This window comes from Cupressus sempervirens, chromosome 5, assembly GCF_028749045.1.
Source record: "Cupressus sempervirens isolate cs-2001-9-10 chromosome 5, ASM2874904v1, whole genome shotgun sequence".
Classification (NCBI taxonomy): domain Eukaryota; kingdom Viridiplantae; phylum Streptophyta; class Pinopsida; order Cupressales; family Cupressaceae; genus Cupressus; species Cupressus sempervirens.
This window is the reverse complement of record NC_143122.1, coordinates 362,455,800-362,470,597: the sequence shown is the minus strand read 5'-3', so window position 1 is coordinate 362,470,597 and position 14,798 is coordinate 362,455,800. Positions and strand designations below refer to the sequence as shown.

The window sequence follows — 14,798 nt, the reverse complement described above, 5'->3', positions numbered from 1 at the left end:
ATGTCTCACTATAGTCAATTCCTTCTTCTTGTGCATATCCCTTGCAAACTAATCTTGCCCTATTCCTTGCGACTTCACCATTTTCATCTAGCTTGTTTCTGCAAACCCACTTGGTGCTAATCACACTTTTATTTTCTGGTCTAGGAACTAGACTCCATGTTTTGTTCTTCTCAATTTGTTCAATTTCTTCTTCCATGGCTTTACTCCAGTAAACATCTTCTAATGCATCCCTCACTGATTTTGGTTCTTTCATGTTGAGCAAGCTTTTATCATTTCTCAATTTGTTTCTTGTCATTGGCCTAGCATCTTTATCTCCAATGATTTGTTCAGCGTGATGATGTCTTTTGACATATTTAGACAATCTTGGTTCAACTCTAGCTTCTTCATTTTGTTTTTCTGCTTTAGTGTCACTATGTGTATCCATGTCAGGTATATCAACATTTATTTCATGTACACCAACTTCAAAGTCAGAATGTGCTCTAGTTTCATTCTGTAACTCGGCATCTGAGTGTGGCTCAGTTCTTGAATGCAACTTGACATTCATCGGATGTGACTCAACAGTCACTGAAACTTGTTGTTGGCTAGCAGCTTGATTTGTAGCATCTTCTTTAGTAGGCATACCTTCATAAAAGTATACAAATGATTTGTATTCTTCTGGTTCCTTCATAGGTTCAGCCTCATGTGCTTCTGTATATTCATCAAAATTTACATTTGCACTCTCCACAACTTTGTTAGTGTTAGTATTTAGACACTTATAAGCTTTACTTCTTGTGGAGTATCCTAAGAATATACCTTCTTCACTTTTTGCACCAAGTTTTCCATCCCTTAAATCTTTAAGAATGTAACATTTGCTTCCAAATACCTTAAAATATTTCATGTTGGGTGAGTATCCATACCATAGTTCAAAAGGTGTTGTTTGGGTACCTTTCTTGACTTGTAAATGGTTCAAGGTATAGATAGCTGTACTTACAACTTCTCTCTAGTATTTTAAAACAACATTCTTCTCTGTCATGAGTGTTTCTAGCAGAGTCCCTTACAAACCTATTCCTCCTTTCAACTATTCCATTTTGTGTAGGTGTTCTAGGAGTAGATGCCTATCTTTTGATTCCATTGTCATTACAAAATATCTCAAACTCATGTGATGTGAATTTTCCTCCTCTATATGATCTCAAACATTTCAGACTCTTACTTATTTCCTTCTCAACTCTTGCTAAGTACCACTTAAACATTTTGAAAGCATCAAATTTATGTTTAAGAAACATAAAAGTCATCATTCTAGAATAATCATCAACAAAAAATATAATGTACTTATCTCCTTTGTAGCTTTGCACATCTATTGGTCCACACAGGTCAGTATGAACAATATCTAGTATTGCTTTAGAGGTATAAGTTTTACTCTTGAAACTTGACTTTGTCTTTTTGCCTAGCTAACATTGTTTGCACATTGTGTTGTCAGGTTTCTTCAATTTAGGCAAACCTCTAACTTTCTTCATGTTATTGATACTAACCAAGTTATCAAAATTAACATGACATAACCTCTTGTGCCATAGCCACACATCATCAAATTTTACAATTAGACAAGTAGCATCCTCTATATCAAGGTAGAATAGATTACCTCTAGTTTGATCACCCTTTCCAATCATTTTACCATTAGTATCATATATCTTAACAATCTTATTTCCAAATTGAACCTTACATCTTGTGCTATTCAGTTGTGACACACTTAAAAAATTATAGTTCATTCCTTCAACATAGTAAGCATTATCACATGAAATCTTATCTGTGAGTTTGATAGAACCTTTTCCTTTTATCAAACATGGTGCATCATTACCAAATCTTACACTATTTCCTTCATAACAATTCAGGGTAATGAACTTACTTTTGTCTCCAATCATGTGATGTGAACACCCACTGTCAATGATCCATCTATCATTTTTGTTCACACAAGTCACAAGTGGAGTTGCCTCATCTTCATCAGATTTTTCCTTCATTGCAACATACACCTCTTCATCATCATGATCATCAGATTCATCTTTAGTATCCTCTTCAGCAATGTAGCATGACTTCTTTCCTTTACCTTTGTAGTCCTTGTTGTCATCATCTCTTCTACTCTTGTATTTGTCACCACCTTTATGGTTCTTCTTCTATGGACATCTAGCAACAATATGACCAACCTCATCACAATTGAAACAAATGATAGGTAGCTTACCATTGAACTTCCCTTTACATTTGTGAAATCTTCATGCTAGAAACACCTCAAGATGATCAACATCTTCGTCATCTGTATCACTATCACTAGACACATATTTTATCTTTCTCGTCTTCTTCTGCTTGGGTTCTTTGGTATCCTTCAATAAAAAATTAGCTTTGAAAGTAGATTCAAGACTCCCAAGTTTGTAATTATCAAAGTTAGATAACTCAAAAGCAGTGAGCATACCTACCAAACCTTCAAGGGTTAGATTATTCCCTGGCATATATCTTAATTATTGAATTGCATAAACTCTAATAGCATAAATAGGCAGTAGTTTCCTTAAGACTTTGCTTAACACAGTATCATCTTCTATTTGAACAGTACCTCATTTTATTGCACTAACAACTTCTTTAATCCTAGAAACATATTGAGCAATATTCTTACCTACTTCCATTTTCATATCATCAAACTTACCTCTGAGACTCTCCTCCATAAATAGTGGTTAGGGCATCCCGCATTGTCTTTGCATTGTCACAGCCTTTGATATCATCAAATCCAGCATAGCTTAGGGTAGAGGTGATCTCCAACTTTTCCATGCAGGAAAGTTATCTCTATTTAGCTTGAGTACTTCTCTTTTTGACATCTTGATAATTGTGCTTCTAGTACCTTCAAATAGTCCTCTTAAGAAGATGGCTTTGATACAAATTGTTGGAATTCTTTAGAATAACTGAGGAGGGGGTGAATTAGTTATCCAAGGTCCAGATGTATATAAATAAAACCTTTCATAGCTTAGTGAACCAATAAAACATTTACCATCATCCATGCATCCATAATATTATGAAATTGCTTATAAACTTGTAAGATACTATCAAATCAACTTGCAGAAATGTAAACATGAAACATAAAAGATTCAACAACACATTTGACACAATCATTTACATGGAAACCCAATTTGGGAAAAACCACTAGTAACATGCTACTCTTTTCACTCTTCTGAAGTGATGCCTTGTGAAAGGCCAACCCTATTAAAAGTTACAATACACACTATTAAATGTGACCCTTTTTAAGGATTTCAATCACCTTGTTAGAATGAGCCTTGTTAGAGGACTTTAGATCATTCACTAGGAATGTCACCCTATTAAAGGATTTACAACTGACTGTTAATTTACCTTAGTCAATAAAGATTTACCCTAGACTCATACAATTATTAGAGAGTAACAGCTAGGCTTGATCTAATACAAACTTACAACTTCATTTGAAGATTAAATATCATTGTGTCAATCCTCCATTATGCTTGGCTTTCACTCATTGCAGCTATGTTAGCTTGTTCACTCTTCAAACATACATACTCTTAAGTCTTCTTGCTTAACATGCCAATGCAGTTTCTTCTCTAGGTCAATTGATGAGGCAAAAACCCTTAAACCCTTCTCTTCCTTAGGTTCTCACACATGACAACCTTTTCTTCATGACCAAACATTCCTAAAAACATGAAATTAAGATATTTTTCACTCATTCTCCATCATCCATTTTAGGGTTCGGATAGATAAGGTAGGATACAATGTATCTACCCCATATTCCATATCTCTTCTAGAAACTTATCCTTTGATCCTCTTTAGATTCGCCTAAAAATGTTTCACCTTGACTTCTGTTCCAACAGCTCATCATCCTTATCATCCACCTGGTTAACACAATCCAAGAAAACAAATTTTTTGGCTCAGATTCATCGAATCTATGATCTTTAAAATAATGCAGCAACTCGGCACTATCTTTTTTTTTATGCTCGACACATACTGGGTTACTCAGAATCATCTATGAAATCACTCGACATCAAACTAAACTTTACTCAACATCAATTGTCTTGCTTGGTATCCACTAGATTTTCTTTTACTCGGCTCCAACTAATTTTTTTCTCGGCGTGCACTAACATTGCTTAGCACCCAGTATCCAGTCGGTCAATCTTGGCAGACATACTTTGTGTAACTTGTTCTTCTAAGCTTCCTTAGTGTAGCCAGCCTTAAGTAGATTATCAATGCATCATGTTATCATTGTCTTAATTGATTCTTATAATTCCTTACATAATCATAACTCAACCTTTCCTCTAGGTGTTGTTGTTACATCTTTTGATCAAATCCTCTTCATCAATCAAATAAGTGATAGTACTTAAATCTTATAAGCACTTGTCTTACCAAAAAATAGCAAGTTTGACATCAGTGACAAAACTATGATTCAAACATTATATATCAATCTCCTTCTTTAACAGTCTTACTCAATCAGTTTCAACACATAATAAAACTGTAAGAGGGAAGAAATTCATCAGAGCAGTTGGTTACATCAAGGACTACTACTAAAAAATTTAAAAAATCCTACGATCCATATCATCAAGTTTATGAAAACCATGAGAAAGGAACTATCATAGATTTTGATCTTTATAAACCATGCCAAATGTCATCATTAAGTAAATAAAAATAAAAATAAACTAACTATCATAGGTTTGCATCTTATAAATGATGCATTTTTTTGCAAGTGCAATGAAGAATGCATAGCAAGAGGTAGCATACTTAGCCTATAGAAGATGATAAGCACATGAAAATGAAAACTTAAGGTAGAATCTAGACAAATATCATCTCCTAGCTATAGCATAGATAAATTAGGGCTTGATAATCGAAGCTATCACAGACACCTAGTATGCTGAGCGGAGGGCAAGGATGAAACAGTTTGATGCCATGCATAAGTGTTTTAAGCACAATAGGCCACAATAGCATATTGTGCAAATTTTTTCTTGTAATTTTACAATCACAAAATTACACATTCGAAAGATTATGATATTGAAAAAAAAAAAATTAATAGGAAAATTCGTAACAACCTTTGTTTTAAGAAAACTTATTGCACATGGCATAAAACCTGAGGCATCGATTGATTGAAAATAAGAGAATGAAAACAATAGTCCCCCCAAAGCAATTAATGGCAATCCATTTCTTGTTGACTGTCAAATTAAAAGACATCTTTAAATAATAAAAATAAAAGTACAGATCATAGTAAAAATAAAAAATGTGCACAAAAAATTACAAAAATGTAGGGCAACTGTAGAATTTTAAAAACTCAACATACCTTTAAGATATCTAGTAAAAGAAGTGAGGCATTGCCTCAGCTCATTCGACTCATTTTCAAACTCAGCAGCTTGGGCATCCTCATGGTCATTTAGCCACTATTGAGCATTGTTCAATATTTCAAGAATTTGCTTGGCATGATTAGATGCCTTCTTATTTTGTCGTTTTCTCCTTGCCTCTGTAATCCTAGACTCCATGTTGGCAATGAAGCACTACAAATTGCTTTTGGCCACATTCCTTTTATGAATCTTTTCATCTTCTTCAGCAAAATTCACTACATTAGATATCATTGCATTAATCTCCTCTCTATTCAATCTTGCACTGGCATCAGTTATTGTTATCTATTTACCGTACTGGTAAAGAAATCAACACAGACAGACAACAGAACATGAACAACAGAATTATATTTGCATATGCCAGACATACATTATGCTTCATAAGATCATTAATAGTAGATGATTGATGATTTACAATGATCCCAGACGGGATATAAATACTACCGTCGAACCTTCCTAAAGGGTTTCATCGGTTACAAAATACAAAACACCGACGACAGTCAATCCATCAACTACAGAAACACCGCCAGAACCATCCAGTCGGCTGACACCATCCCCCCTCGAAAAAAAAGTCATCTCCTGATGACTAACAAAATATCTTAGACAAATTAAAAAATAAAATACATTAACGAACTAACTCCAACAAGAAAAATTTGCTTCTGCCACATCACTTTTACATTCATCTCGTTGCATTTGTAGTCTCTGCTAACACAATACTGTCTCCTCAAGCTGACCTTGATAGCCACTTGTGTTTCTTTCTTTGTCCAACTCCTTGATACCCCGAGCCAAGTGTCGCTGCACTGCCTCCAACTAGATGATTAGCTCCTCCCGAGCTCTCTACGCATCCACCAAGACAGCCTCACAGCCAACACCTGCTCCCATTGCCTCTGGTACACAACACTCTATACCTATATCCGCAACTGATCAGACTTCTCACAACTAACATCCGCAACGACTGGGGTCCAGGGGCCAATGCCCTCGGCGGGGTCGAGGGGCAGTGCCCCAGGTTCGCCAAGACCAAATTAACACTCCGGAACCCACATAAAAATGCACGGAATACACTGTTTTTGCCATTTTCTGCCAATTCCAGACTCTTTCTGGTAACCACTGCTGCTTCCTCTTCCCTTTGGCATCATCTGTTACTCATTCTGAACAACTTGAATTTGTCGTCATTTTTTTTTTTTTTAGGTTACTCGCCCGCTGCTGTGCCTCTTTCCTATCTTGTCGGTCCCTGCCAAGAGAATGATATTAATTCATCCGAGTTGAATTTGTCCTTCAAGCTGAACTCAACCACCTCCACAAGAGAACTAAGAAAAACTCGCATAAAACCATCCGCAGGACAAGAAAACTCCGAAGAAGAGAAGCATCTGTTGCGAACAAAAAAATCCTTACGGTAAGGATTTGTATGCTGCCTCTGCATAGATCCACTCCCAACAGCCTGATACTGGAGCATTGATGCCAACACCCACAACCCTGCCCTTGACCTCGTCTATGGATTTGTGAAACTATCTGCACCAACAATATCAACCACCATGTAATCGTAGAGTACTATGGGCAGAGAGAAATATTGCCCGAGTCCGCAACAAGAACAAACGCTGAGAAGAAATTCGAGGAGAGGGTCTCGCGGCCCCGGGAATCAGAATAAAACAATCCGCGAGTAACCAAAAAAAAAAAAGCCTTCCGCAAGAACATTAAAGAAACTTCGCGGGAAAGCTCCGCGGAAAGGTTCCACAAGAGGTCCGAACAGCTGCCCGCGGGACACAATCCGCGGACAAGCTGCTTGTGGGACATGTGTCCGCGGGACACAGTCCGCAGACAGCTGTCCGCGGGCAGACTGTTCGCAGAACCCTGTCCGCAGGCAGACAATCTGCGGGACCCTATCTGCGGCAAAAAAAAAAATTATTTATTTATTTATTTATTTTAATAATAATAATAATTTCCTTTTTTTTTCTTTCTTCAAATTTTTATTTTTATTTTTCATTTTTTTCAAAAAAAAAATTATTTCTTCTTTCTTCTTCAAAAAATATACAAAGCACCTCAAATTTGCCTCTGATCGTCGCCATTCGACAACGATGAGGGAGTCCCCTTCTGCGACAACGACAGAGTCTTCCTAGCACCATATATTTTGAATTTGGATCCGTTGACTGTCGGAGGTACCTTTTGCCCGTCCAAAGTTGATAATCTGATCGCTCCATTATCGTCGACCTTTCGAATCTAATATGGTCCAACCCATCTGGCCTTAAACTTTTCCACTTTGATTTCATTCCGACTTTCGTATGCCTTATGTCTGTTCTGTGCCACCTCCGTCGCCCACTGTGCCTGCAGTCGTCATGCAACTAGATTATTTCCTTGTTGTCGATGCCCTTCCACTAATTTTATGTTGCGGTGTAACCTTTTCTTTTCGCGTGGTCCATTCACCATGTACCAGACAGTGGGATCTTTCGTTGTTCTGTGTTCAGACTGTATGTTCTTCCCCTCAACTTCAGCCATGGCAGCTTTTCCTTCTTCTACTTCCTTGCATTCCTTCGAACATTCATTTTCTTGTGTTTTGTCATGTTCGTCGACCGTTAACATATTGCAACTCGAAAATAGTTCGTAGTCTTCTATCTGCCAGTGGAACAGGCCATTCACCGAGTCCAGGTCATCGTCATTCGATCCTCCATCAAGTCTCAATACTCCTTCTTTATCTGGTTTCATTCTCCTCTTTCCTTCGTCGTCACTTTCGCCATCACTTTCTGAATCTGACAATGCTGCCTCCTCACTGACCATTTGTGTATGCAGGTCAATTGTGAATCTTTTGCCTCCACGCTCCATTGATAGGGTATTTCATTTCCAATCATGTTTTACTTTTGCTTGCACCAACCAATCTCATCCCAAAATAGCATCATATCCTTTTCTTTTCAATGGAATGACTACGAAATCCAATAAAAATGGTTGCGTACCAATGGTTACCAGTTGTGCCCTCAAGGTTTCGAATGGTTTGATCCCATGCTGGTCTGCCGTAAGCAACTGAAATGTAGGTGGCCACAACGTCGGCTTTCCCAACTTCTTCCAGGTATCCTTTGGTAAGACATTTACGCCAGACCCTCCGTCAAAAATTGTCTCTGTTAAAACATTTTTTAAAATCTCCATCTCGACGACTGTCGGATGCCGTCCGCATGTGAGTGCTAGTAGCATTGGGTCTGTTGTCATCACTTCCCTACTGTCCCTTCTTATGTCCTCCGTTGCTTTCGAAAACAGTGTATAATTCAGAATGGCCATCCGTAACTGAGGTATTGTGAGAAGGAGGTCACTTATCTTGACCGGTATCTCCATTTGTAAGATCTGTCGTACAATGTTTTGTTTTGTGAAGTTCCTTGCCAAGGTGCCAGTGATGTCCTTCAACTGAGATGTCCCTACTGACGATGCCTTTGCAATTTCCACCTGCGCTTCCTCCAATTTTCTCTTTTCCTCCACTTGCCTCCGTGTAATTACCAGAACCTCCTCTACATCCGTGCCGACAATGATTAAGTTTACTCCAGACTTTGGACACTTGAAATCTTCATGATCGTCGGGTCCACACCATCTACATAATAATTTCAGTGTGTTTGCTGCTATACAATCCCGCACAAAATGACCCCACAAATTACATGCTCGGCATTGAACGATTGGCTATCTGTTTGCATCATACTGAATTCAACTTCGGCTCCCATTATTATTGTTATTGTTTGCATTGTTATTTTTCCCTCTGTTATTATTCCTGTACCCTCCGAATGTGGCACCATCAATGTTTGCATTTCTATTACTGCTCGACGGGGAAGCCTGCTACGTAAGAAGCACCTGCGGAAATCCTCTTTTCTTCATGTTAAAGGGACAATCCTTTGTCGAATGGTCCATGATCTGACAAATGTCACAAAATTGGTTCTTTGGACACAATCCTTTAATATGACCGTTGGTCTTACACTCCGTGCACCACAGTTCACTGCCTTTTGGCTCCTTCTGCATGTTTTTAAACTCCTTCATCATGCGAACCATATCCTTTTGTAGGGCACAAACCTTCTTATTGTTGCCTTCGTTGTCGCTGCTATCATCTCCGACAGGCTCGTCATCATCAGAATCAGAGAAGCTAGTTTTCTTCTTCTTTGTCTTCTGTTCACATTCAAGGTCCAGTGCTCTGTTATACACATCCACATATGATGATGGTGGGACAATTTTCATTTTCCTCTACAATTTCGATCGTAGGCTGTCCACGAACCATCTTTTCTGCAATCCGTCCATCGGCTTGCTTTCTATTTTGTTTATTAAGTCTTTTAATGTCCTGGCGTAGACGCGGACAGTTTCGTGCTTTCCCTGTTTGGTATTAAAAATATCTGCTACAATTTTATTATCATCCTGCAAGAGTTTAAATTCTGCTAGGAACTCCTTTTTAATGTTATCCCAGCTATTTAGCTTTTGTGGATCCGTATCCAAAAATCAATCAATCGCCACACACCGTAGGGTTGTCAAAAATTGCCTGACCCATTCGTTGGCATCTGTGATTCCATTTGCCTACCAGATCGTCTCACATTTCTTACAATGTTGGATGGGGTCGGCTGTACCATCGCCCTCAAACTTCAGCAGCTTTTCTTTGGGTCCCGCCATCACAACACTGGAGGTCTGCACTCCCACACCGGCAGTCTGCACTCCCACACCGGAGGTCTGCACTTCCACACCGAAGGTGTTGACAGCTACGAACTTTGGTGAAGAAGAAGGATCTTCTGAAGTTATTTCCCATGGAAGTCTATCTCGGACGAAGAGGTCACTCCATGCTCGTGCTCACTTGGCACTGCAAGCCGTGCGAGTTGATGCTCTTCCGTCTGAATTTTCTTCCCTCGGCGAACACAAATTCAAGAACTTCTCCTATGCTTCTTCCACCAATTCCACCCGCTGCCAAGTCTCCTCCAACAATTCCTCTGCACTCCTATTTCCGTCGACAAGCTTCTGGAATCTCCTTCGGCGGTCTGCCTGCTATGCCAGAATTAAATGTTCTTGTGCAGTACGAATTTCATCTTTTCCCTTCGCCTTATTTTGATCCTTGCTAAGCTGATTTGGCATTAATCTTCATTCCTCCCACCTTCCAGATTCATAAGGCAACAACGCAAAATGTTTACCATACTGGTAAAGAAATCAACACAGACAGAAAACAGAACATGAACAACAGAATTATATTCGCATATGCCAGACATACATTATGCTTCATAAGATCAATGATAGTAGATGATTGATAATTTATAATGATCCCAAACAGGATATAAATACTACCGTCGAACCTTCCAGAAGGGTTCTGTCGGCCACAACATTACATCCGCTACAAACAATTTACCCGTCGGCTACAAAATACAAAACACCGACGACAATCAATCTGTCGACTACAGAAACACCGCTAGAACCATCCTGTCGGCTGACATTATCTTCAAAATAGTTTCATTGCCCACTTGTTGTGTAGAGACTATAAGAATACCATCCTCATCTACTTTGAAGTAGACATTAGTTCTTGGCATCTCAACTCTAGTAGGTTGAATTCCACTCATGTAGAATTGACCCAACAAGTTATTTTCTTAGAATGACTTCTGCTTTCCTTCATATACCTCAATTCTCATGTCAGTTTTCTTGTCTCGAGTAGTGGTGCAACAGGTCTCCTTCTCAATTGGAATTGGAGTGTTTCGAGGAATAATGAATTTCATTATTCCACCCAATATATGAGTTCCTAAACTAAGGGGTTTAATGTTAGTGATTTTTAGAGACACATTTTCATTGTTCAATGATGCCCCAAGAATGACTGCACCCATAGCCACTACCTCTTTAGAGTTGACAATATGTGATAGCTTATCTCGTCCAAAGGTTTCTTGAAGCAACTCTCTCACCTTTATAATATGGGACGAGCCTCCCACTAGTAGAACTCTGTCTTGAACTAAATTATTATCCAACTCGACATCCATGACACACTCTATTGCAATATCTATACACTTGCTACATAAATCTTCATTAATCCTATCAAATACAAACCTGGTAATTCTATAGAAAAAATCACGACCCACATAAAGAGAATCAATACTAATGAATGTCTCGTGAAACTCGTGAACTCCAACTTCACTCGCTCGCATTCTGTACAGAGCCTTCTAAGTGCTTTTGCACTCGAATTGACACTAACCTTGTAGCTTGTGTTGAATATATCAACATATTACTTGAGCAATCTATTGTCAAAATATTCAGCTCCTAAATGCATGCCTCCCTTTGTGGCTTTAATAGTAATTTTTCCTCCATGAATTAACAGAATGGTTACATCAAATGTACCACCACCTAAATCAAAAACTAAGACATTTTGCTTGCTAATATTTGGCTTGTCGAAGCCAAATGTTATTGTTGCAGTAGTTGGTTTATTGATTATTTGTAGAACATTGAAGCCTGCAAGGGTACCTTCATCTATCATGACCTTCTTTTGTGCATTGTTGAAATAAGCAAGTACGGTGATCACGACATGCTTCACCACGCATTCCAAAGATCTCTCAGCCATGGTCTTTATTTCGTTCATCGGCATGGATGAGATCTATTTTGGTGTGTATAACTTTGTTTCTCCTTTGTGGGTTACTTGAATGAATGGTTTATCATTCTCCCTTGGAACCACTCAAAATGGCCATAATGGTATGTCACTTTGTACACATGGATCCCAGAAACGCCTTCGAATGAGGTGCTTGGCATCAAATATCGTATTAATAGGATTGAGTGCAATCTAGCATTTGGTTGTATGGCCAACGAGACACTCATTAGAAGTAAATGCAACCATGGAGGCCATGGTTCTATGTCCAAAAACATCAAGAATAACCCGTGCCAAATTATGGTGTGGTGACCATATTGCAGCACAACAATTGCTTGTTCCTAGATCTATGTTGATGGCCCTTTGCCTCTCCCTTAGATTCATGGTTGACTCTCCCTGCATCTTCATCTAGTTTCTCTGGTTTTTCTTGGCTTTTCTGTAGTATTTATTTGGTTTAGGAGAGGTTGGCTCTATTTCTCAAGTTTCACCAGAACAGATTTTCACAAAGATCAAAACATCTTGTTGAAAAGGGAGTAAAATATCTTTAATTCTTATAAGCTATAAAATTCTAGAGATATTGATAAGAATCTGGAGTCACTATCTTCATTTTATTCCTCTTATTCTGTTTGAGTCTATCTGTTATAAAATTGAATGTCTGAAGCATACTATTTTTGTGAGTGCATCCTCACTAGCTTTTAGACCCTCAATCAATGATGGTAACATTGATGCACTAACATGAGTGTGACTTGAGGATGATGTGCTAATTTCAATTTCATTATTGATATGTTGAGTATGCTTGATCACATGGTATTGGTAAGCCTGTGGTGGATGGTTTATGATCACGTCTTTATGGAAGTTTGAATACGTGGTCTTCCCTACCTAATAATCATTTCCATAATAAAAGAACACAATTTTTATTTCTCTTACCACAATTGTTATTTCTTCACTTTCACAAGTATTCCCATTAGTAGGAGGACAAATAATTAGCAGACTTCAACTGCTCGGATTTGGTGGTCGCATATCGGAAAGCCTCGCATGCTCCCCATATCACACAATGCCATATTACAAACTTTGGTGCAATTATACCAAATTGGCTAAGATTAGGTGTTTACATATATTTTGAGATTTACAAGACAACAACATATTTTGCCAAATGCTTGATAATAAATTTTAGAACCCTAAATGGCTAAGGAAACATTTAGTATAGTGATGGATCCCAAATCTTCATTTAGTATTTTAATGGAGCCCAAACCTCCATGAAAGTAAATCACCTTTCAAATAAGAAAATAAAATATTCTCTTAACTTGGATTTGTTTTGTTGGTTTTGTTTTGATAGTAAGGTGGACACTCATACTATGTGGAATATTGGTTTTTTGGAGGTTTTATAATGATATACCTCAAGTAAAATTTATTATGCATTTTAAAGTTTTCTATATTAATATTTAGTAGTTTAGATTTTTTAAATTATGTTTTAAATACAATACATATAACTATAAAATATCAACATTCTATCTTGGTATATAGAATTATTTAACAAGATATAAAATTGTGTCTTAACTCTAATATGTAAAATTTAACATTCAACCTCGATCAATAAGACTACCTAACAATACATAAACCAAGTTTTATTTTTGAAATGTTAAGTTTGAAAGTACAAAATTTAATTTTAGGAAGAGAAAATGAATGAATTTATTGAGAATATGACGAAATTGGTGAATATTTGGGCACCTAAACTGATAGGTTGAATTCCCATAGTTTAGGCTAGATGAAAATTCAGGGCAACACTAGATAAAAACTTGTTTACTAACCCAACAACATAAAAATGTGAAATTGGTATTTTTGGAAAATAAAATGAAACAATGTCCTATTATTGTTTACTTTTTGTCAGTTCATAATACTATAAAAGTTCCACCCTTGGAAAAGGTATAAGATCATTGGTTTATATCTATGAAGAAAATAGGACAACCAAATATTAGAAATTTCAACTTAAATGCCATAAAACTTGAAATTTCTCTAGAAACACAAACTTTGGATATATTTCTTATTCGTGCTGTGTTTGTGATTTCTATTAAATGAAAATACATGATGCATGATTTGGAAATAAGAATTACACTCTGAGCATAGCATCATAGTTCTAAATTCCATGTTCCATCCAGCCAAGACTATTGAGATTTTTGGTTTAAACGAGCACGTTTCTACTAGAATGTAAGCTCAAATTATCATCAGCTAAAGACCTCAAGATGCTAGCCTATTTTTCTAGCATTAAACTCCACCTCCTTCAAAGTTCATGCAACAAGCCTGAATCGAACTATCTCAAACTTCAACACATTTTCTTTCCCACCACTTCTCTATTTTTTAGATTGATTCTGTTAGACTAATTTTTACTTTATAAGCACCATTTGACACTTCTTCTTCTTTTGTAATGACACTTGTTAGAAACACATCCTCTTACCTCCATGTGGTTGTACATGAGATTCTTTATGCATTCTAAATTTGCAACAAAATCATTTTTGGTTGCACCCTATAACAATAGACTCCTACAGACTGCTAAGGTTATATAGAAGATTGTAGTGTTAGTTTCTTCATTTTTAAATTACTATTCTAGTGAGGTAGTTAAGTGGGCTTCTTCCATGTTTGAACTATTGAGTGCATTTTAATTAAGAGAAGGTTTGAAGCATCCTATTTTAGTCTTGATGAAAATCAAACCTTGGCTTTATAATGGTGGTAAAGTACTTAGGTTTGGAAAAAAAGCCTACATGGTCCTAATCTTTCATAATCCTTGTTGTGGACTACATAATCTTGACTGAAGCATTAGCATGAAATGCCACCAGCAGATGAAAATATTTTCAAGGGTATAGAAGATGAAGTACACAATTTTCTTTTCAACACAA

General features: G+C 37.3%; 1 protein-coding gene across 1 annotated transcript; it reads right to left on the bottom strand.

Annotated features, from left to right (window-relative positions):
- Window positions 1–11,553: 11,553 nt before the first annotated feature.
- Window positions 11,554–11,886, bottom strand: LOC149556234 (uncharacterized). The gene has a single exon (XM_089829757.1). The coding sequence runs from the start codon at window positions 11,884–11,886 to the stop codon at window positions 11,554–11,556; it is 333 nt and encodes a 110-aa protein (XP_089685883.1).
- Between the last annotated feature and the right edge of the window lie 2,912 nt (window positions 11,887–14,798).

Bases quoted from the DNA above. Each gene is read 5' to 3' on its own strand.
- LOC149556234 (XM_089829757.1), bottom strand. From the start codon at position 11,886: ATGGCTGAGAGATCTTTGGAATGCGTGGTGAAGCATGTCGTGATCACC.